This window comes from Schistocerca cancellata, chromosome 10 (genome assembly GCF_023864275.1).
Source record: "Schistocerca cancellata isolate TAMUIC-IGC-003103 chromosome 10, iqSchCanc2.1, whole genome shotgun sequence".
Classification (NCBI taxonomy): Eukaryota; Metazoa; Arthropoda; class Insecta; order Orthoptera; family Acrididae; genus Schistocerca; species Schistocerca cancellata.
The window spans coordinates 4,641,402-4,665,790 of record NC_064635.1 but is presented as its reverse complement, the minus strand read 5'-3'; the positions used below and the strand labels follow the sequence as shown (position 1 = coordinate 4,665,790).

At 41.4% G+C, this 24,389-nt stretch overlaps 1 protein-coding gene across 2 annotated transcripts in view; it reads right to left on the bottom strand.

Moving 5' to 3' along the window:
* LOC126106481 (gamma-interferon-inducible lysosomal thiol reductase-like) overlaps positions 1 to 15,043 on the bottom strand; it is a 104,422-nt gene extending 89,379 nt beyond the window's left edge. For both annotated transcript variants that reach the window (XM_049912780.1, XM_049912781.1), the window contains exon 1: positions 14,949 to 15,043. In XM_049912780.1, the coding sequence (XP_049768737.1) occupies positions 14,949 to 15,005 (57 nt within the window). In that variant the 5' untranslated portion in view covers positions 15,006 to 15,043. The remainder of the gene's footprint in view (positions 1 to 14,948) is intronic.
* Positions 15,044 to 24,389: the final 9,346 nt, after the last annotated feature.

Sequence of the window (24,389 nt, the reverse complement as noted above, 5' to 3'; positions counted from 1 at the left end):
TCTTATATGCTCCTTTCAAGACGCTATCCATTCCATTCACCTGCTCTTCCAAGTCCTTTGCTGTCTCTGACAGAATTACAATGTCATCGGCAAACCTCGAAGTTTTTATTTCTTCTCCATGGATTTTAATACCTACTCCGAATTTTTCTTTTGTTTCCTTTACTGCTTGCTCAATATACAGATTGAATAACATGGGGGAGAGGCTACAACCCTGTCTTACTCCCTTCCTAACCACTGCTTCCCTTTCATGTCCCTCGACTCTTATAACTGCCATCTGGTTTCTGTACAAATTGTAAATAGTCTTTCGCTCCCTGTATTTTACCCCTGCCAATGTTGGCATTACCAGAGACATTCTTATAGCCGACTGCACGTGATGGACAGTGGCGCCCCCAGCACTGCCTATATAATCAGCGCTTGCTCGAGTTCTCTTTGCAGTTCGGCGCTTTACCTCAGACGATGTCTGCCGCAGTCGGAGACGAAACGTCAGGGGTGAGTTTCATACATTGACGACGGCCTATCAGCCCGGAAGTTTTAAGTGAAGACATAATGACAACGGTTCCGGAAAAGATTCAGTGTCTGGAATGGTATATTCAGACCAAATCGGACACGCGGGTTCAAAGGAATTCCAGGCGCGGTACAGGAAGCACCCACTCTGGCAGACGACGATACGCACGTCGTGCCGGAGTTTTAAGCTGACAGGGTGCGTCGATGGGGAGCAATGAACTGGGCGATCTGGAAGTAATGAAGCCGGCACAGAGCGGATACGGTTGGCTCTTCAACGTTCACTGCAGAAGTCTGTTCGGAGGGCGCCCCTGGAACTGGAAATCCCCAGGATGACGGTGCAACAGATGCTTCGGCAACGTTTAGAGATAAATCTATACCAACCGCAACTGTTGAACACATTGAAGCCACACTACCAGGCACAACCTAAGCAACTCACTGTGGACGTTCTTCACCGTTCAGAGGAGGATGGACATTTCTTGAACAGCCCGGTATTTCTGATAAAGTAACGTTCTGCATGTGTGGTAACGTAAACGAACACAATGTTCGCATATGTGGCACAAGCAGTCCTCATGCTGTGACGGAAAGAGCTACGTGATAGCGCGAAAGTAAATGTCTGGTGGTGTTCGATGCCTGATCGCACTGTGGGAAATTTTTTTTTTTTCTCAGGAAACAAACAGTTAATTCTAACAGCTACCTTGATATGCTGGTGTTGTTTGTGTTGCCAGAACTGGCTGACCGTCAAGACACTGTCGTCTTCCACCAGGATGGTGAACTGCCACATCGGACTCAAGACTGTGAAATGTTCTAGATCAGGTGTTTTCAGATCGCTCGATTGGTAGGGGCGGTTTAATTACCTGGCCTTCTAGATCGCCTGGTGTTACACCCATGGATTTATTTTTAAGGAGGTACGTCAACGACAAACGCTTCCGAACTCCTGTCAATCACATCAATACTTAAATGAACCGATTCGTTGCTCGCATTGCCACAGCTGATGCGGATATGGTGCGCCCAGTCTGGATAGAGCTGGAACACAAACTGGATGTCGTGCGGGCCACCAAAGGCGCAGATGTGGAAATTGACTGAATGGCATAAAAACTTTTTGAGATATATGTTGTACAAGCCAAACTTGATGTGAGTATCTTAACTGGTTTGGACGCTATAACATATTAAAATTGCGCCGTACCTTCTGAGACGCTGCATATTACAGTTAGAAACTGTGACATGTCTTCAAGAAGCGTAACTGACTGCGAGCAAACATCCAACTATACTCATCTAGTATTTGAGAATGACAACTGTCAGCAACTACCGACAAATTTTATATATAATTTCAAGCCTTTATGAAATTTCTTCTCGCTGACATCACCCGCAAAAGAAGAAAGTTAAAAAGTTTATCGCTTGCTACGTTTTTTGCTGTTCTTGCAGTAAAACTACCGCATAAGGCATAACATTTTAATTAATGACTTCTTTGCTACTGACTCTCTTCGCAAGACATTTCCCGTACAGTGCGCACGTGTAGCACAGAATGAATGTGCAAAATTACATCACTGTACGGCACACAATTGAGGAGATATGACATCATAAACACTGAGAAGTGTGAGAAACTAGCTTTTGCTTAAAACAAGGCGTAGACTTTCCTCATCCAGTATTTGGTAATGACATCACTCAGCGATTTCGAACAAAGTTGAAATATAAACTTTTCTCTCTTACACGCTTAAAGTCAAATACTTAATACATTAATACAGTTTTAACAACATGTTCGTATTTGTTTTCTGCACGGGAGTTTCATTCTTTAACCTTCTGTCGGGCGCGGCGTTTTTCGCAAAGAGATCGAGCGCGATGTATCAAATTGATAATATCACGTATTCACGTGATTATTTATTAAATTTCATTAACAAAACATACAATAAATTAAAAAATATCCTTAAAGAAAGACAAAGAAGACATAAGAGCACAACAGCGATAGAAATATTATTCATTCAGATTTCTTTTCATGAGTGTTGGATTGTGGTAACAAATGATAACATCGCCTTTTTTTCACCTGCTTCTTTATTACATTTCACTAATTAAACTCAATATAAATGAAAAATATCTTTACAGAAACGCAAAGATGACATAATAGCACAATAACAATGGTAACATTACTTATTCAGTTGTATTATTGTCACTTTTGGACTGCGGTACGATATGAGGAATTTTACCACAGTCAGAACAAAATGGTTCAATGTGCATCAAACAGATTGGCTTTTGACACATTTTGCAACAATATTTTGTCAGGCTTTTCTTTACTGTGCAGGTATTACACCTATTCCTCTTGCTTTCAGTTGTTTTTTCTCCTTTTCTGCTTTCGTCTTCTGCTTCATTTTCACATGTTGGCCTATAATGTTGTAGCCTCAGTTGAAGATCCCTGTGAACACCTGTGGTGCCTAAACTTCTACGAATCAAGTGAGGTAGAACTAATGCACGAGATATTTGTTTCATGAATCATTTTCTTCCTGATACAATTCTTATTGCTCCCAGAATAGATTACTTGTGCTTTGATTCCACTCATATTGATCACTGCAAAAAATATAACCATGGGCCAACGGCGCACGTTTATTGCAACATTGTACGAAGAGGTCAACTTATCCGTAGTATCGACTTCACCTTTGATGCTATTTAAAATGTAACAATCGATGGCTTTAGTTTATTTCCAATGTCAGCATCTTCTGAATTATAGTCATGTAAACTTGATGCTAGGATCACATACTCCCCCTTTCTAGAAACATAGGAAACTAGAATACAACCTTTCTTGAAGCCAAAAAGTGAGCTGTTGGCAACCCTACCATTACAGGTAGCATACTCCAGAGGAATCTCACGCTTGTCTTTTTTCATAGTTCCAACAAAGGAACATTTTTCCTTAGTAACTCTTCTATCAAGCCAATACTAGTAAACCAGTTGTCTGCAGTCACATTTCGACCTGACTGAACAGAAAAACATCGGAAGGTTTATTGCTTACGTGATGTAATCTTTCTGGTTGCAACCCAGCGCATATTTCCAAATTATATGGGTAAAATACTTGGGAATCCACTACAGCATATATCTTAATCCCATATTTGTTTGGTTTACCAGATATATATTGGCGAAAACTGCACCTTCTACAGAATCCTTCCAGTTTCTCATATACTGTAAGATGTTCTCCGAGGGTATAGGATTTCCCGAATCACTGTTATCTTGTCTAATCGTCTCCTTTCATCGCGAGTTGCACGACTGTCAAATCACCACATAGTGAATCTGAAACGTTTTGTGGTCATTACGAGGCGAAATTTCTCCATGCCTCCCCATCAGCTCCCCACAGATCCTTCGTCTGTTACTTTTGTTTACTCCAGCTAAAAATGAGAGACCGATGAAAGCTTTCAATTTAATAATGTCTATTTGCTTTACGTCTCTCTCACATTGGGATGAAGGTTTGACGCTCTCAATATACTGATTTGTACACAACATTATAATAGACGAAATTTCGTCATCTGTGAGGCAATTCCAGAATTCCAAAGGCGTTCTCGCTGCTTTTGCCACACCTATTGGTCCAGGTAACTTCCGAATAATATTGAGAGCCCTACGAAACGGCATGAAAATCATAAAACGAACGTCGTCCGAAGATGCCGAAATTTAAGCGAACGGGCAACGCGTCAGTGCAGTGTTGACAGAACTGAACTCCACGTTGTAAACCATTCGTCTACAGTGCTAGCAGACATTGTGTATCGCAGGGCGTGACTTCACTCCAGCATTACTTTTCACATACTTTTCTTCCAAACGAGGGTTTCACGGCAAGCTGACGGGTGGTTACTGACGAATCTTCTCCCACACGATGCAACACCGTCTCATCAAACTCTACTGTGCGAACAATTCTTTGTCGAGAGTACTGGCCAGCTATCCGTGGCTTAAACGAGTCGGTGTCTCGGAAGTTTCTGCTCACAGTGACCAAAGAGATGGAGTGCCACAGAGACGCAGTACCACATTGCCGTGGCAGTGAAGCAAAATGGGCAAGAGTCTGCCACATTTTATGCCGTCAAAAGAGTCTCACACAGTCTATTTAGTGACGTTCAAAATAAGAAGGCGTGGTCTGGAAAACTCAGTTTAGGACCAGTCTTGACGTAGTTTAATACACCCATTACTGAACATAAGGCGATCCGATGCAGAAATATTCCAACATCAGTTGGATATACATGTTACCTACAAATTTCGAAGAACTGATTTAAGAGATGAAGTCCTAGAAAAATTTGCTTTGTCATAAATTGTACGTAGCTTATTGTTGAATCTGAAATAAGTAAACGGAAACTCCGACTCATGGATCAGGTACATTACGACGTACACACCCAGCCAGTAAAACATACGGCTAAGTTGCTATCAAATTAATACTTGAAATGCTACCTGCCTAACCTACCTTTCTCCTGACTTAGTTTATCATCCGGCCATTATACAGCTCCAAAGTTTGCAAAAAGACTACGTATGTACAAAACGATAGCATGGGTGTTTCACAGAGTAATATCAACTGTTTATTTTGTACACAAATGGTTCCTGTTGTAATTTGAAGTTATAATTCAGGGCAAGTAAGTATCTAGTCACAGAAAATTACAGAAATTTCTCTCTGCGATCCATATTTTCTTATGTGAAAGCTTAAAACTTCCGGAAAGCAATGAAAGGAATTATTTGACTAACACATATTGCAACAGTAAAAAAACTGAATCAGTAGTTTATAATACTCGACAAAAAAGACGTAATTCACCATACCTTCTACCCAGCAACTAAGTTTTCTGTCACATCAAAAACTTACTATCTTATGCTCCTGTGGTTTCGGACAGATTACAAAGTAGATGCAAGACTTTGTCATAATTTCCTGTCGTCATTAAATTCTCGGAATATCAAATAGATGAAACAAGGTTTATTACACAAGTAAACAAATATATCGATGTAAACAAAATACTGTATAGTTACAGAACACAATTATGTAAAAACTGAATAGCGTTCCACAGCCTCTCTACGTGTGGTCCAATTTCTCCCCATTCGGATGCCGGCTGCTGCGAAACTCTTCTCTTTACGTTCAGGCTTCTGCTTGCTGCCGCACCCTGTTCATTAAATGCATGTCTGCAAGTTCGTGTAACAGCTACACTACAGAACTATCGCACTACAGAACGCAGTCATAAACAGCCGCGTGCATTCGTCAGAGGCGACTGTGTATTGTTTTTCGAGGTGGTGTCACCAAAGTCGATGCGTCATGCAGCTGTCAAGTCACTTGCAGCTTATATTACATACTGATATATATTTCTGTTTCATGTTATTTAACCATAAAATATGTAGGGCTAAACGTACTATGATCAAGAACATTTAGCCGTCGTACTTTCCTCAACTGACTTTTCCTGTTCCTGCAGTACCCTGAACGAGACATGACGTAAGAGGACCAATTACGTAGAGAAGAACACATTACTTGTCGTAATGAGGAAAGTGGCAGTCGGAAACGTTCTGAGTGTCAAATCTCACATTTATCAGGAGAATAAAAAAAACACAGTGTATGCCTTTTTCTACGTTACTGAGTTCCATCGAAAAAAAAATTGAGGAGATAGCACACAATTGTGCTGTCCACCTCATCACTATAAAAAATGAGAGAAATTAGAAAATAAATAATTTATTCAGAACGTTGTAAGTGGCATACAAGGAAACTGATTGCCTCTAAACGCCAATGAGAAAGTTTTTGTTACAACTGTTATTAAAACAGAGGCAGTATGTTTTCAGCTAATACAAGCACGGAAATATCCGCACAGCACAAATATTTCAACTATAGTAGATCTTTGCCAACAAAAGTATGTCTCATTTCTTTTACATTTTTTATGGGAGGGTAACAAAATTAAATCATGAAAAAAAATCTTTCAATATTTTCTTCTGTTTCTTACGCAACTCTGTTCTTGGGATGAGGCGTTGCGAACTTTACTGTAAAACTGTGTGCTGTTTAGCAACTGATAAACATGGTTGATCTTTCAGAAGAAGTACGTCATGGTATACATCTGCCACGATCTTTCCTCTGTTGAATACATTGACTCTTTTCATAGCTGTGTTTCAGAGGGAGAATTTACAATAGCCGGCCGGCAGGTGTGGCCGCGCGGTTCTAGGCGCTTCAGTTTGGAACCGCGTGACCGCTACGGTCGCAGGTTCGAATCCAGCCTCGGGCATGGATGTGTGTGATGTCCTTAGGTTAGTTAGCTTTAAGTAGTTCTAAGTTCTAGGGGACTGATGACCACAGATGTTAAGTCCCATAGTGCTCAGAGCCATTTATAATAGCAATTTGAGATGAATGAGAATGAGACACTTTGATCACACTGCATTTGGACTACTTACAAGCCTGCATTGACAACAATGTTTCAGCAGCATCTGGCTCTGAGCACTATGGGACTTAACATCTATGGTCATCAGTCCCCTAGAACTTAGAACTACTTAAACCTAACTAACCTAAGGACAGCACACAACACCCAGCCATCACGAGGCAGAGAAAATCCCTGACCCCGCCGGGAATCGAACCCGGGAACCCGGGCGTGGGAAGCGAGAACGCTACCGCACGACCACGAGATGCGGTTCAGCAGCATCTTTAAAATCAAAGAAGTCACTCGCATCCATTGGAATTAAATGGAACGGGTTCATTACTTTAGATGACGGAACCTCAGGCACAAAGATCATACACCTAATAGTAATGGAAGTTTGAAATATTTTCTCTACGATTTGACACTTGGAAGAAGTCTAGAAGTGGAAACGCGTTTTTGGAAAAAAATGAAGACGAATTCTAGTATCCGATTCCACCCATCGGCTTTAAACAACGACCTCATACCTAAGCCAAACTTGCTAGACAGAGGCGACGTCTGAAGACAACGAGGCTTATTGGAAAACAAAGGAATTTGTCACAGAAAAAAGCTTATACACGTACATACGACAAAATACCACCGCAGTTCACGCGTTTTGTTACATGGCCCCGAATTATACCTCAAAGAAACTGAGGTATCGTAAAAGAAAAAAATGAAACATACATGCTTGAAATAAATTATCATAATTTACGCGAGTAAGTGAAAGAACCACAGGCGATCTTTAAAGTGCACTACAATATCACGCTTAGTAAAATCGATATACCAAGGATTGCAGTTATTCTTAATAATAAGTACTGATTCTTAAACGGCTAAGCGTGAAAGTGAAGATTTTAGGAGGAGACAAAATAAAATTTGACGCAGTAACAGCAAAATGAAATAAATAGTAATGAAAGGAAACATAAGAAGGAGATATGCAGAAAATAAGGAAAAAGCAACACAGAATTCGTGAAAGAAAATGCACTAGACAAGTATCGAAAGTTCACGAGGAAATACCAGATATTGCACACGGTAATTAGAATTGAACTCTGTACCTCAGTTGTAGTTGTCGGTTCCAAAATTCATAATTTTTATCTTTTTTCCAGTATTGTGTGCAGTAATTTATCACAGGATTCCTATTTTTGGTTTTGGTTTTGCTTTCTGCACTACAGCGATAAACAAGAAATCTTCGAACTGGTTCCAAGGTTTGTTATTTATCACGTTTTTCCAGCAGTAGGGGAAGCGTTACAATACAATTACGAAATTAATAACTTAATGAACATAACACAATGAAGGAACTTGGAATTGAAAATCAGAGCTATATCACATATTAAAATTCCAAAACAATGCACAGTAGGTTTGTGCAGTGGTTTGTTGAAGCATTTACATTTTTGCTTTTGCTCTCTGCTCTAGTTTGAGAAATAAAAAATATATTCAGCGTTTTTTGCAGTAGATACATGCAATTCTTTATTATACAATTTCTATTTCTCTGCCGCTTTCTGTACTATTGCGACAAATATCGGACCTGGGAATCTGTGACTAGAATTTACGTGTACAGGGTGCTCTAAAATTCCCCTTACGAACTTCCAAGGCTTGTAGAGGTCAGTGAGTAGATAATATTCTGAACTGGAACCCATGTCCGGAAACGTACCGTTTCCGTGCTACAACCATTTGAAAACATGTTGGTGACGCAACCACATTTACAAGTAATTTATTAGGCGCGCCTCAGTGCGTCACTTGTTTTACAATTCCACTCACTAACAAACAAAGAAACAAAAATGAAACTTAATCAGTTTCCACAAACACTGTTGTTTCCAGTTGAAAGGTTTTTGTGCTTTACAAAGGAGGGTGAGCATTGTGATCCACTACGAGTAAGATTCGACGCAGCTATCACCAATTTCGGTGCACGAACTGTACCTACAAATGTCGACGTGGTACACACGCTCTGCCACGCCCGGTGCGTCTGCAGTGCGTGCTGCACCGACCACAACTCGTGCCCCTGGATCTTCTGTCTCTACAGGAGTCTCCAAACCAAATCCTGCATCCTGCCGCAGAGGAGAAAGTCCAGTGCAGTCAAATCCGGTGATCGCCGAGGCCACACGATTGGACCACTTCGGCCCATCCATCTGTGTCCGAATCTTTGGTCCGTATGTTCCCAAACATGACATGAAAAACGGGCGGATGCGCCGGCGTGCCGAAATCACGTATCTTGACGGATATTGAATGCCACAGCACCCAGGAACACGCAGGACACTTGCTGTAGGAATATCAAGCAGACGGGGCCCGAGAGCTTGGGTGGAAACTTGAGTGGTTCTATAACATTCCCATCCAGAATACCTGCCCACACATTGATACCAAACCCGTCTTGGAATCCACGGACAAGCGTGGCATGTGGGTTTTCGTCTGCCCAAACGTGGCTGTTTTGAGAATTGAGAACACAATCGCTTCGCTCTGCGAAGAGAATGCGCCGCGGATATGCCAGGGGGTCGTCGATGCAGCGACGCAGAAACTGCGTACAGAACTCAAACGAACGGTGCAAAATCGGCTGGCATCAGTAACTGTACCCTTTCGAGGCGGTATGGATGTAGTTGTTGGTCTTGCAGAATATACTAGACAGTGCTGGGACCAACATCGACTGCGTGCGCAATTACTCGTGTGCTCTTGACGGGTTCTCTTCGACGTGACGCAGTACGGCCCCTTCCGATTCGGGTGCGCGGCGTCTCTTTGGAGCACCATAGCCACGCATGGTTACCGCGAAGGTGCCCATTTCTCGAAGTTGTTGCGTAACTGTGGCGAGAAGCGTATACGATGTAGTCGAACGTTGTGGGTAACGATCTTGATAAAGGCGACGAGCAGCTATTCCATTATCACGAGCTTCGCCATACATAAGGATTGTGTCGGTGTATTCTGCAAACATGTACTCGACCGTGTTGCTCGAACACTCAGACACCTGAGTGAGGCTCGAACCAGGCGAGAGAGGCACGACAGACGTCAAATGACATCGGCCGATCTGACGTAAGCACCCCTCCATCAAGGCAACCCTGTTGCATACCTAACTAGCAACCAAGTTTTCAAACGGCTGCAGCACGGATACGGTTCGCTCCCGTCCCCGAAATTTTTAAGTGGAATTTTAGAGCTCGCTGTATATATCAATTCTAGTTACCTACTTCATGGTCCATTGTTTTTCACGTTTTGGCTGTAGGTGTGTGCAATGGTTTGTTACAATATCTGTATTACTTTTTGTACTACGCAGTTGGTGTATAGTGCGCGTTATCTAAGTATTGTCATGCACCGTATCAATCTAACTGTCGATTTCACGTTCCGTTATTTCTCGTGATTTTTACTGGATGAGAATTGTTTCGTTAGCGATTTAACTCTTTCGTACCGCTCTCTATGCTACTCCAAAACCGCGAAAATAACAAACGTTGGAATCGACAACTACAGATAACCCATATAGCTTAAGTGCAGAGACGTGAACCAACAAAATCTACATCTACATCCATACTCCGCAAGCCACCTGACTGTGTGTGGCGGAGGTTACCTTGAGTACCTCTGTCGGTTCTCCCTTTTATTCCAGTCTTGTACTGTTCCTGGAAATAAAGATTGTCGGTATGCCTGTGTGTGCGCTCTGATCTCTCTGATTTTATCCTCATGGTCTCTTCGCGAGATATACGTAGGTGCGAGCAATATACTGCTTGACTCCTCGGTGAAGGTTTATGTTCTCGAAACTTCAACAAAAGCCCGTACCGAGTTACTGAGCGTCTCTCTTGCAGAGTCTTCTACTGGAGTTTATCATCTCCGTAACGCTTTCCGGATTACTAGATGATACTGTAACGAAGCGCGCTGCTCTCCGTTGGATCTTCTCTCTCCCTTGTGTCAACCCTATCTGGTACGGATCCCACACTGCTGAGCAGTATTCAAGCACTGGGCGAACAAGTGTACTGTAGCCTAGTTCCTTTGCTTTCGAACTGCATTTCCTTAGGATTATTCCAATGAATCTCAGTCTGGCATCTGCTTTACCGACGATTAATTTTATATGATCATTTCGTTTTAAATGCCTCCTAATGCCTACTCCCAGATAATTTATGGATTTAACTGCTTCCAGTTGCTGACCTGCTATACTGTAGCTAAATGATAAGGGATCTTTTTTTATGTATTCGCAGCACATTACACTTGTCTACATTGAGATTCAATTGCCATTCCCTGCACCACGCGTCAATTCGCTGCAGATCCTCCTTCATTTCAGTAAAATTTTCCATTGTTACAACCTCTCGATATACCACAGCATCATCCGCAAAAAAGCCTCAGAGAAACTTCAGATGTTACCCACAAGGTCATTTATATATATTGTGAATAGCAACGGTCCTACGACACTCCCCTGCGGCACACCTGAAATCACTCTTACTTCGGAAGACATCTCTCCATTGAGAATGACATACTACGTTCTGTTATCTAGGAACTCTTCAGTCCAATCACACAATTGGTCTGATAGTCCGTATGCTCTTACGTTGTTCATTAAACGACTGTGGGGAACTGTATCAAACGCCCTGTGGAAGTCAGGAAACACGGCATCTACCTGGGAACCCGTGTCTATGGCCCTCTGAGTCTCGTGGACGAATAGCGCGAGCTGGGTTTCACACGATCGTCTTTTTCGAAACCCATGCTGATTCCTACAGATTTCTAGTCTCCAGAAAAGTCATTATACTCGAACATAATACGTGTTCCAAAATTCTACAACTTAGAGATATAGGTTTATAGTTCTACACATCTCTTCGACGTCCCTTCTTGAAAACGGGGATGACCTGTGCCCTTCCCCAATCTTTTGGAACGCTACGCTCTTCTAGAGACCTGCGGTACACCGCTGCAATAAGGGGGGCAAGTTCCTTCGCGTACTCTGTGTAAAATCGAACTGGAAAGGCAGCGACCTTTCCTCTTTTGAGCGATTTTGTTTTTCTGTCCCTCTGTCATATGTTTCGACATCTACCATTTTGTCATCTGTGCGACAATCTAGAGAAGGAACTACAGTCCTAAATGTAAGAAGAATACACACACAATGAAAAGTCACCAAAAATAACGAACCGTGGGATGGAGAACTATAATCGACGTACACAGCTGTCTTCTTAGGTTCCTATCCCACCTCATCGTCGGAAATCGTGCCACATTAAAAAAAAAAAGAAATATTTGTGAGAACGTAGATTACGATTGCAGATCGTTGCGCTCGGAGCTATGTAAGCTGTTCTCTTAGGTTCCTGTCAACTTCACCTTCGAAAATTATGCCGCATTCGGAAGTAAGTAGCCAAATATTTTTGAGGACGAAGATTATAAATACGATTGTTAATCGTTACGGTCGGAGCAAATTAATCTGTCCTCTCAGATTCGTGCCTAACCACTGTCACGGAAATAGCGAGACGTATCTGTAATAAACAACACAATTTCCGCCAGTTACTAACACAACCACAGATAGCATTTAATAACAGGCCACTTACATCCTGCGCATCGGAAAATTATCTTACACAGGACGTCAGTGGTCAAAGCGGAAGGTTGGGATCGGACACTAGAATTGTATGTCTGAAACATTTTCTGTACGGTTTGACGCTTTTAGAGCAAATCCAGAACTGGAAAGCCGTTTAGAGCATTTCCACTCTCCGTACGCTTCTGTGGTGCAAAGAATTAAATCGGAGTAGTTGTAGCAGTGGCGCAGAGCGCCACTGTGCTAGATTCCGTAGTGGTACACGACGGAGATACTAAAAGGTATCAGATAGATTATATAACGGTAAGACAGAGATTTAGGAATCAGGTTTTAAATTGTAAGACATTTCCAGGGGCAGATGTGGACTCTGACCACAATCTATTGGTTATGAACTGTAGATTAAAACTGAAGAAACTACAAAAAGGTGCTAATTTAAGGAGATGGGACCTGGATAAACTGAAAGAACCAGGGGTTGTACAGAGTTTCAGGGAGAGCATAAGGGAACAATTGACAGGAATGGGGGAAAGAAATACAGTAGAAGAAGAATGGGTAGCTTTGAGGGATGAAGTAGTGAAGGTAGCAGACGATCAAGTAGGTAAAAAGACGAGGGCTAATAGAAATCCTTGGCTAACAGAAGAAATATTGAATTTAATTGATGAAAGGATAAAATATAAAAATGCAGTAAATGAAGCAGGCAAAAAGGAATACAAACGTCTCAAAAATGAGATTGACAGGAAGTGCAAAATGGCTAAGCAGGGATGGCTAGAGGACAAATGTAAGGATGTAGGGGCTTATCTCACTAGGGGTAAGATAGATACTGCGTACAGGAAAATTAAAGAGACCTTCGGAGATAAGAGAACCACTTGTATAAATATCAAGAGCTCAGATGAAAACCCAGTTCTAAGCAAAGAAGGGAAGGCGGAAAGGTGGAAGGAGTATATAGAGGGTTTATACAAGGGCGATGTACTTGAGGACAATATTATGGAAATGGAAGAGGATGTAGATGAAGACGAAATGGGAGCTAAGACACTGCGTGAAGAGTTTGACAGAGCACTGAAAGACCTGAGTCGAAACAAGGCCCCGGGATTAGACATCATTCCATTAGAACTACTGACGGCCTTGGGAGAGCCAGTCATGACAAAACTCTACCACCTGGTGAGCAAGATGTATGAGACAGGCGAAATACCCTCAGACTTGAAGAGGAATATAATAATTCCAATCCCAAAGAAAGCAGGTGTTGACAGATGTGAAAATTACCGAACTATGAGTTTAATAAGTCACAGCTGTAAAATACTAATGCGAATTCTTTACAAACGAATGGAAAAACTGGTAGAAGCGGACCTCGGGGAAGATCAGTATGGATTCCGTAGAAATGTTGGAACACGTGAGGCAATACTAACCTTACGACTTATTTTAGAAGAAAGATTAAGGAAAGGCAAACCTACGATTCCAGCATATGTAGACTTAGAGAAAGCTTTTGACAATGTTAACTGGAATACTCTCTTTCAAATTCTAAAGGTGGCAGGGGTAAAATACAGGAAGCGTAAGGCTATTTACAATTTGTACAGAAACCAGATGGCAGTTATAAGAGTCGAGGGACATGAAAGGGAAGCATTGGTTGGGAAGGGAGTGAGACTTGGTTGTAGCCTCTCCCCGATGTTATTCAATCTGCATATTGAGCAAGCAGTAAAGGAAACAAAAGAAAAGTTCGGAGTAGGTATTAAAATCCATGGAGAAGAAATAAAAACTTTGAGGTTCGCCGATGACATTGTATTTCTGTCAGAGACAGCAAAGGACTTGGAAGAGCAGTTGAACAGAATGGACAGTGTCTTCAAAGGAGGATATAAGATGAACATCAACAAAAGCAAAACGAGTATAATGGAATGTAGTCAAATTAAATCAGGTGATGCTGAGGGAATTAGATCAGGAAATGAGACAAAGTAGTAAAGGAGTTTTGCTATTTAGGGAGTAAAATAACTGATGATGGTCGAAGTAGATAGGATATAAAATGTAGACTGGCAATGGGAAGGAAAGCGTTTCTGAAGAAGAGAAATTTGTTAACATCGAGTATAGATTTAAGTGTGAGGAAGTCGTTTCTAAAAGTATTTGTATGGAGTGTAGCCATGTATGGAAGTGAAACATGGACGATACATAGTTTGGACAAGAAGAGAATAGAAGCTTTCGAAATGTGGTGCTACAGAAGAATGCTGAAGATTAGATGGGTAGATCAGATAACTAATGAGGAGGTATTGAATAGTATTGGGGAGAAGTGGAGTTTGTGGCACAACTTGACAAAAAGAAGGGACCGGTTGGTAGGACATGTTTTAAGGCATCAAGGGATCACAAATTTAGCATTGGAGGGCAGTGTGGAGGGTAAAAATCGTAGAGGGAGACCAAGAAATGAATACACTAAGCTGATTGAGAAGGATGTAGGTTGCAGTAAGTACTGGGAGATGAAGAAGCTTGCACAGGATAGAGTAGCATGGAGAGCTGCTTCAAACCAGTCTCAGGACTGAAGACCACAACAACAACAACACGACGGTACGGAAAGAGTCGGTCAGCTGCCTCCATTCTGGGACAGAAGCAGCAGCTGCAGCGGAGGCAACTCGTCCTACCTGGGCGCTGAGCAGCCGCACCAGACACGCGGAAACCAGCAGGCAGGGAGCCAACATGGCGGCTCCGGCTTCTGCAGCCCGCCCGTCCGCAGAAGACACTGGCGCAGCGCGTGCGGTCCCCATCCCCGCCTCTCGTGTGTGTTTACATCACCTCAGTGACCCGGGCCTGCGATAACGCGCCAAGCTGCCGGCACTGGCTCCTCTCGCGTCCGTCGGCCGTCGTAATTTAATATATTATTATCATTAGTTTGGTTGTTGCCGACTTACGTGGTGGGCCTTAATAAAAATGATATTTCATTCAATTTTGATTTACGATTAACTGTTTTCCTGAAGTTCTCCTTTTTAACAATATTAATCTCAAATTATTTGTTACGTTAATGATCGTTTGACTCACTGAATCTTAAAATATGAGCATATAAGCTGAACAATGTAATAAACTTTTCATATCAATTTCTTCGGCTAGTCAGCTCACTTTAAAGCAAAATTTCATTAGTTATTAATTACAATTGCGGCCCACACACGCGCGAGAGTATTTTTTCTTACCTCCGTTAACCATTGCATTATAGTCGGAGTCCAGGCTCTGGCTCTCGGCTGTGGTACTGAAAATAAGTACCTTAAAGCTACGTATTTTCTGCGACGTCGGGCGGCTGTGGAGAAAAATGAATATTATGTTAATAGCGGGCGAGTTTTTCGCCTCCGCTAAATTTTTATAAGTTAATATCGCCACGTAATGGCGTCGTTAGCTGCATCGGCCGCTGCGATTGTTGAAGTGTAAATTACTTGAACGCAGGTTAATTCAAGGAAGGTGGACATGAAATCGGGATCACCTCTTACAAATTAAAAGTGCACAATAATATTAAATCAATATATTATCTACTTAATTCATACAAATATACTTACATTTGCCAGCACTCGCAAGATGTCCGTCTACACGCAATCAAGACAAGAAAAGAAGTGAAGACGACTGAAAAATTAACAAAAGAGCGTATCTTGTTGTCTCTTTAGATCATTTTTTTATATTTCTTTGCCCTCGAAACTTACACAGAGCAATGATAAAAATACATATTATTCAATTTTTAAATGTCTCTTCTTTATAAATACTGTTTATTTAATATTTTCGTATTATTTCGCTGGGGACGCTATACTCCGAAAGGAGCGATTTTTCCGTAGCCTCAGCTACCGCGGTATTTCAGCTACTGGTCCTTTCCAGGGATGTTTGCCTACATCTACATCATACTCCACACGCCACCTACTGGTGTGTGGTGGAGGGTACTTATTGTACCACTGGCCGGCCGGAGTGGCCGAGCGGTTAAAGGCGCTACAGTCTGGAACCGCACGACCGCTACGGTCGCAGGTTCGAATCCTGCTTCGGGCATGGTTGTGTGTGATGTCCTTAGGTTAGTTAGGTTTAAGTAGTTCTAAGTTCTAGGGGACTTATGACCACAGCAGTTGTGTCCCATAGTGCTCATAGCCATTTGAACCACTTTTTTTATTGTGCCACTAACTGAGCGCTCCGACTATGTTCCACTCACGAATGGCACGTTTGGAAGAAAGACTGCCGGAAAGCTTCGCTATTGGCTCTAATTTCTCGAATTTTCTCCACGTGGTTATTACGTGTGACGTGTATAGGGCGAAGCTCAGGCTCTGTAACGCCGCTTCCTTTGGACGAAAAATGAAGAATATAAAAATAGTACCCAAAGCCCAAAACTCCCAAAAATCAAGTTCCAAATTTCATAAAAAAAAGAAAAAAAATAAAGCCCCTTTTGGAATAATGTTTCTTGAATAGTAGCACGTAGATAGAAAAGAAATTCAGTACCAAGTAGCTTAGTGTTTTGAAAAAGAATGAAATAAAAAAGATAGAATCCCATTAGTTTCAAAATACAATCATAGTAGATCGGAAAGTACCGTAATTAGAATTCACGGCGTAGGAGGAACGATCTCAAAAAATAATCCTTATGAGTACTATTTGAGAATCGTGTGTAATACCTAAGGAAGAGCCATGCACTGTTACTGTGTTACGAGAGATTGCCGGAGCAAGTCGTACATCAGCGTGTGCTCGTATGCGTGAGCGCGACAAGAACGCTAAAGATTTGCGAACTACAACGACGCACTGAACTTGTAAGAAGTAAATCAGTAACTTCAAATAGGATATCACGTAGAATACAGACAGTGAAAGATTCGAAATGGTCTTCAATTGAATATTTTCAGTAAAAGAGTGGACATTACCAAAAGTTAGAAACAATTATTGATGTACCAATATAGAGACTAAACTTTGAAAACGAATTGTGAGAAAAGAATTAACTTTCGTAAAATCATTAATGGACTCGGGAACTTGCGTAATATCTTGGACTGAAGTATACGTCATTAATTCCAGCCAGATAGGAAAAGCTACTTCCTTACGGCAATGTTAGGATGTGGAAATAGTGCAATAAACCAGCATCCAGTGTTATTACTGCGTTAATAACGTCTTTCAATCCATTCAGTATTGTGTATTCAATAAATAATTATCTGTGCGACGACATTGATTGTCCAAGGAACGCGACGTGCATAAGTACTCTCTGCCGCATTAACAAATTATCGCTCTGTTACGAACTATTAGGCTCTAGTAAACTGAAAAACTTTAGTGGAGATATTAGTGTTGTGTATGTACTGAAGCTATGATTAATACCGGAATAGGAACTGATGTGTCCCTACGTGTAGCTGTGTTTAAATACGCCGGGCAGCACTTAATTGCTTGACGTGATCGAGACAAATAATACGCACTCGGTGGAATTTCAGCGCAGGCAAAATGGATTTTTTATATAACGTTAATATATACAGGTCTACCGCTAGTTAGCCAGACTGCGACGTTATAGCTCCCAAACCATAGATACCGAACGTGTCACACTGTAAACTGATCAGGCAACTGCGGTGGTGGGAGTTGCGATAAATTGTCTGTGCGTTGCTACGGAAACCCATAGGATTTATACTGACGCGCGAAAGAAACTGGTATGGGTACGCGTCTTCAGATACAAAGATATGTACACAGGTAGAATACGACGCTGCGGTCGACAAAAGTATCTGGCGCAGTTGTTAGATCGGTTACTCCTGCCACAATGGCAGGTTATCAAGATTTAAGTGAGTTTGAACGTGGTGTTATAGTCGGTGCACGAGCGATGGGACACAGCATCTCAGAGGTAGCGATGAAGTGGAGATTTTCCCGTACAACGAATTTACGAGTGTACCGCGAGTATCAGGAATCCGGTAAAATATCAAATCTCCGACATTGCTGCGGCCGGGAAAATATCCTGCAAGACCGGGCCAACGGCGACTGAAGAGAATCGTTGAACGTGACAGAAGTGCAACAGATTGGGTCCAGGAATACTCTTCTGAGTTTAAACACTTCCGCTGGCCACAAACTCCCCGAGCATGTCCGGGATGCCTTGGAACGTACTGTTCAGATGCGATCTCAACGCGCTCGTACTCTTACGGATTTATGGACAGCCCTGCAGGATTCATGGAGTCACTTCCCTCCAGAACTACTTCAGACATTTGTCGAGTCCATGCCACGTCGCACTTCTGCGCGTTCGCGGGGGGCCCTACACGATATCAGGCAGATTTATCAGTTTATTTGGCTGTTCAATGTATGCTGGTAGTGAGTTGGCATGTCTATTACCGTAGACGTTTCTTCGGCCGACTTCCTGACGTGGAAGAGTCTGACTCCAATTTTAAGTAATGCAGAGAATTGTCTTAATTTTTGACGGAAATATGAACAAATACCAGGTAACGAAAGAAAAGATTGTGTAGTTTACAGTGGAGCGAAGACTATGAAAGTTCGTAAGAAGAGTTCTGATACTGAAACGCCCTTACAATATCATTGTGAAAACAGTGGTGCAAGAACGACTGTTGGGAAAATACATGGTTTGACTGCTCAAAATTATTGATCCAGACCAGCATAATTGGATTAGAGAGAACACCCTCCACGCGACAGCATCAGAAACTGACTTACAATGAAAAGTTGACGCATGTGACGCACTGCCCATTTTTTCACGTGACATAGGCGGAGTCTGCCCAGTTTACGGCAAAAATGGAGTGCTTCAGTGGCACACAAATCAAATGGACTTTTTGGTGAGGACAACGTCAATGACGAGTAACGTAAGTCATTTCCTTTGTAATTACAAGTATTTTAGTCGACGTTGTTCTTTTGTCGTTGCTTTAGTGTTCATTGTAAGCGTTGCTCACAACTCCCGACACAACAGTGTCACGGTCGATTTAGAATCGCACGTTCGATATCTATCGAATCTGCGACTTCGACATGCAACATTCTTGGAAATCACTCAGCTAGTAATGGGACAACCCATTCGTTTCAACTATCAATTGGGGAGTCAATTGTTTCTTTGTGCAGTCATTTTTTTCTGTCGATTGAAAAACGCCTCTGTTGCTTCGTCAGCTATTAACAGTATTTTCACCCACTGTCCGGTTTGAGTGGTTCCACCCAATGTGAGACAACAGAATGACGTAGGTCTCTGACAGTTACTGCAGTTATACTGGATGAGCGTTTTCCCCAGTATCCGGGTTCGAGTGATTTAATTTAAATGCTTTTCGGTTACACATGAACCGTGAGTAGTGTTGCCAACTGTTGTGGATACGAATGACGTATCTTAATTCAAGGAGAGACGAATAAAAAGCATATTTCTAATTTTTCTTGAAATTTTCATGTATTTACTTGCTTAAATACGGTTTTTGTCGTACTTGGCAATAAATATGGGTGTTTGATCGGTGTTAAAATGTTGATTACTGGTGCTACATTATATATTTACTTTAAAATACATGAGCAATTACTTTTTTATTTAAATTTATTGAAGCTCTGTTTCTCTCATCCCGCTCCTTTGGACCCATCACCGATAATTCTATTTCGGTAAATGCTGAGGTGATGTGACCTGAAAGCACATTTGACCCAATTTTTTTAGTTGTTTGGTGACTTAATCACTTGCTTTTGAAGAATATATTGTCATTTGTCGGAAACATTTTTTGTTGAGACAAACATTTCTCTTTTTCTGTCAATATATATATATTATACAGCTTATAAAAACCTTGACCAAGGTTCAATACCAGAGAGGGTATCATCTGTAAAAGGAAACTCACCTATAATAATACAAACACATTATAAAATAAAATACTCTATGCTTTACATCATTGAAATGGAGTATGCGAAATAAAACTGGACTTACATAATGTAACTGACGTTAAAATTCTAAACTTACATGATGAGCGAAGGAGCTCATGCCAAACAGTAGAAAATATGGAATGAAGTACTCCATGGAAACAGCAAAAATTGTTAAAAGAACAGAGATTGGAGTGAACGTGTGGCAGCAGTTTGCGATGCCAGCTAAACATGGGGCAAAGCGCGCCACTTACTCGCAATAGTAGCGTGATAAACAAAGTAAATTGTATGTAGTATAAAAGAAAGCATGTATGAAAGACACAATAGGAACAAAATATTTTTTTAAAAAATTGACTGTACAATACAGTGCATAAAATGAATAACGTGGTTAATTTCAAATACATTATGAGAATAAAGAACGTACTGTAGCAGATTTTATCAATATGTTACAATTAGGAAACAGGGGGAAATATGCTTTACATAAAATATGCAAACAGGTCATGGCATACAGTGCCGACCGCAAGTTCTTCCAAGACATCAAGTTCCCACGCTTTCTTCTCTCTATGTAGAATCGTCACTCCATTTAACCCTTTTGGATTGTGTCCAATATTAATAAATGCTCCGCGAAAGTAGAATTATAAACATTAGTACCCTCCTTCCTTAGTAAGTGTTCCTTATATCTTATGTTAAAAGCTCCACGGATTTGTCCGATATAAAACACAGGTCACACACTGCAAGTAATTTTTGAAATAGTGACGTTTCTTAGCCACCTAGGTTCCCGGACTCTACCCCTATAGAAGTCTATCTATGGAGATAGTTGAAACACGAATCCTACAAGGAAAAAGGAAACTCAAGAAACGAACTGATCGCTGGGATTGTGAACAGTGCTGCCCTCGTAAAAGAACGTCAAGCAGGCCTACAGGAGATGTTAGCGAATCCGAAAGTGCATTCAAGTCGGAGGTGGAATTTATGATATCAACTTTGAATTTAATCATTTGGCTTCACTTTCTTCGGTGAGTGTATGTTTGGGTAACCTTCCAAGAGCTGAAATTCGAGATGTGTTATTATTCTAGTTGCTCTGTAGTACCTCTTCCTAAAATATTTACTGCTAGTCCTGAAGCACACTGTATACACACAAAATAAAAAAAAGCTCGCAATGCTAGCGAACGCCGTTTTTCGGAGAGGAGACAGTCTCTCAGATGTCCTGTGCAATTGCGCCCAGCGAAAGAACCGAGGTCCTTACGTGGTGTATTGTTGAAGAGAACTGGAGGCTCTCAAACAAAAACTGTAATGCAAAAATTTTTACAACTGGAAGATTATTATTTTTATTAGTTTTCTGTCGGATGGAATTACAACACATTCACTTAAGACGGGATCCTAAGAAACTACAGCGGAAAACATGAAAACAGAATTATAAACATGGAATTTGGAATGCTTTAAAATAAATCTTTGTACACATGAGGCAATGTCCCGATTGACTGACTCAATGACTCATCAACATCCAGCCAAAACGGCTGAGGATACCAACTTGAAATTGGGAGAGGTGGTTTAAGAAGGGATTTTTCGAAATGCCACCACGAAGGGGGTAAAAATAGGGGCTGAATGGTTTTTTGAAAATATCTCACTATTAAGGCAATTTCGAAGCTAGACCTAGGAAAATTAGTATTTGGTTTCCCAATCAGAAATTGAAAATGTGTGTTTCATCATTTATGGAAATTTAACCTCTATGGGGGTGAAATCGTTTTTTAAAAATAAATCATTATTAAAGACCTACTAATGTATTTTTAAAGATACATCTGTGAAAATGGGTACTTCATTTCTCGGTTACAATTAAAAACACGTGTTTCAGTGTTTTTGGATATTCAACCCATAAGGGCGTAAAATAGGGGATGAAATATTTTGTGGAAGTTTATCCGTATGAAAGCATTTTTAAAGCTAAATCTATCATAATATGAATGTAGCTTCTTAGCTACAAATTAAAAAAAGCACTTTACTGTTTTTGGAAATTCAACCCATTCGGTGGTGCTATAGGGGTGAAATGTTTTACGAAAATATTTTATTGGAAAGGATTTTTAAAAGTAAACCTTTGAAAATTTATGTTTGATTTCTTGGTTAGAAATTAAAAAAAAAGTATCTCACTGTTTTTAGAAATTCAACCCCTAAGGGGGTAAAATAGGTCCAGATTGGTCACGGACTCATCATCGTTCAGCCCATACCGCTAAGGACACAAACTTGAAATGCGGAGTGGATGTGGATCTTTTGCTGTAGACGTCCTTTAAGAAGGGGCTGTCGAAATTTCACTCCTAGGGGAGGGGGGGAGGAAGAGGAAAGACTTTTTGAAAAGATGTCGGCATTGAGGATATTTTGAAGCCAGAGCTACGAAAACTGGTATTGGTTTCCGTCAGAAATAAAAAAGTAAATGTTTCAGCATTTTTGGAACTTGAACCACTAAGAGGGTCGAATAGGGGACGAAAATTTTTAATAACATATTTAGTTGTATTAAAAATTTTTTTAAGTAAAATCTATGGTATTCACTTCTGCGTTAGATATATACAGAAATAAGTGTCAGGGGAGAAATGTTACTGTGGAAATACCACGACAAGGACGCAAAATGCATGATTAACAAGAAGCTTCGACTGCAGCTACCAAAACTGCTTTTTGGTCAGAAGTACATTCGGAAAAGACCATATTTCTTTGCCATTAATTAGCGTGAAACGTTTAGAGTGTGTTGCAATTAGGAAACAACATACAAATTCAATTAAAGAAAAAAATCTGCACAGACCATGCAGTCTTTGCGAGCGAAACAGCGGCTTACACCAGTATAAAATAAAATTGTTCAGAACCAATCCATAAGGAAACTCTTACAGAAATCGTGTCTACTAAGAATCTGAAAAATTAATTAAAATCTAAAGAAATACTAAATCTATTCTAGAAGGCTCTATCACAGCGGAATCAAAAATTTAAAAATAAGCTGAAATTAATCTTTAAAGTCATGTGGAAAACATAAAAAAACACAGGAGAGTGGAAGGTCACCTGTACATAAAGAAGGCAATAAACATGGCGTTGACAACTAAAAAGGAATTTTTTTCCTACCAGTTGCATATGAAATATTTTCCAAGACTTTACTAAACAGGGTGTAAACAACCCTGGACAATCATTTATGTGAATGTCAAGGTGGTTTTAGTATGGGTAGACCATATTCTGAACTAATATTTAATCTCAAGTCAATCTCCTGCCACAGGTTACTGATTTTTTTTTTAAAAAAAGGTAAAGTAAACATTCGTATGTCATGAGTGGCTGGAAGACCCGGAAGGGCAGAGTCAGTCGCCTGGATTGGAAAGGTTCTGCCCTGTACTTGGCGCCCACAGGCACCTCTCCCTCGCGCAGTCTGTGTGCGTTAGTGTATCTGTTGAATGTGGCTGTACCTGTTGTGTGTGTGCGGTGTGTGTGTGTGTGTGTGTGTGTGTGTGTGTGTGTGTGTGTGTGTGTGTGTGTGTGTGTGAGCGGGTGGGTGGGTGTGGGTGTTATTGCAGCTGGGAGAGAGGGCGGTTCGGCCGGCTTATCGTGAGTAGATTCCGGAGAGAAGTTTTACCACGAAAACTGCGCTAACCTTGGCGATTGCAGTTACGAAGTGGGTGGTTCATCATACAAACGGTAGACGCCGAGCTCTTCATCCGCTGCATCTGTTTCGCAAGACGGCGTTCCAGTTCGATCCGCAATGTCGGTTTCCACGTCACCGTCGCGGTCACGTGCTGCACTCTCCAGACCAACATTTATTACTATACTAGCCGAGCACACGGCGGCGCTGCCCAGCTACTTACAGTACTTCTGTCAGCCCATCTTCTCCTTTCCCGTCTCTCCGTCCTCTCCACCGCCCTCTATCTAAGTCCTCCTCCCTCTGTCTCTTCCCTTCTCCTCTTCCCCCTATCTCTGTCCATCTCTTCCTCCCCCTCTTCCCGTTCTAAAGGCCCGTCCGCACGCAACGATCTGTCTGCGCCAATGTCTGTGCACATCACATCTGCGCAGACAGATCGTTGCGTGGGGACAGGAGATTTGCAGCGACATGAGGTGTGTGCAGACCTCGAAGTTGGAGTTAGAGGTTTGAGCAAATCGTCTCAAATCTGTGGGTTCAAACCACATCTGCGCAGACAAGTCGGAGCGTGTGGACAGGAGATCGTCGCAAATCTAGCGCGAAACAGCTGCTTGTTGAGTCTAGTGTTTGTCTTTGTGCGCACGGAGCATTAAAATGGCTGACGCTCGTCAGTGTTCTAGACAGTTTATCAGTGAATTCCCTGAAC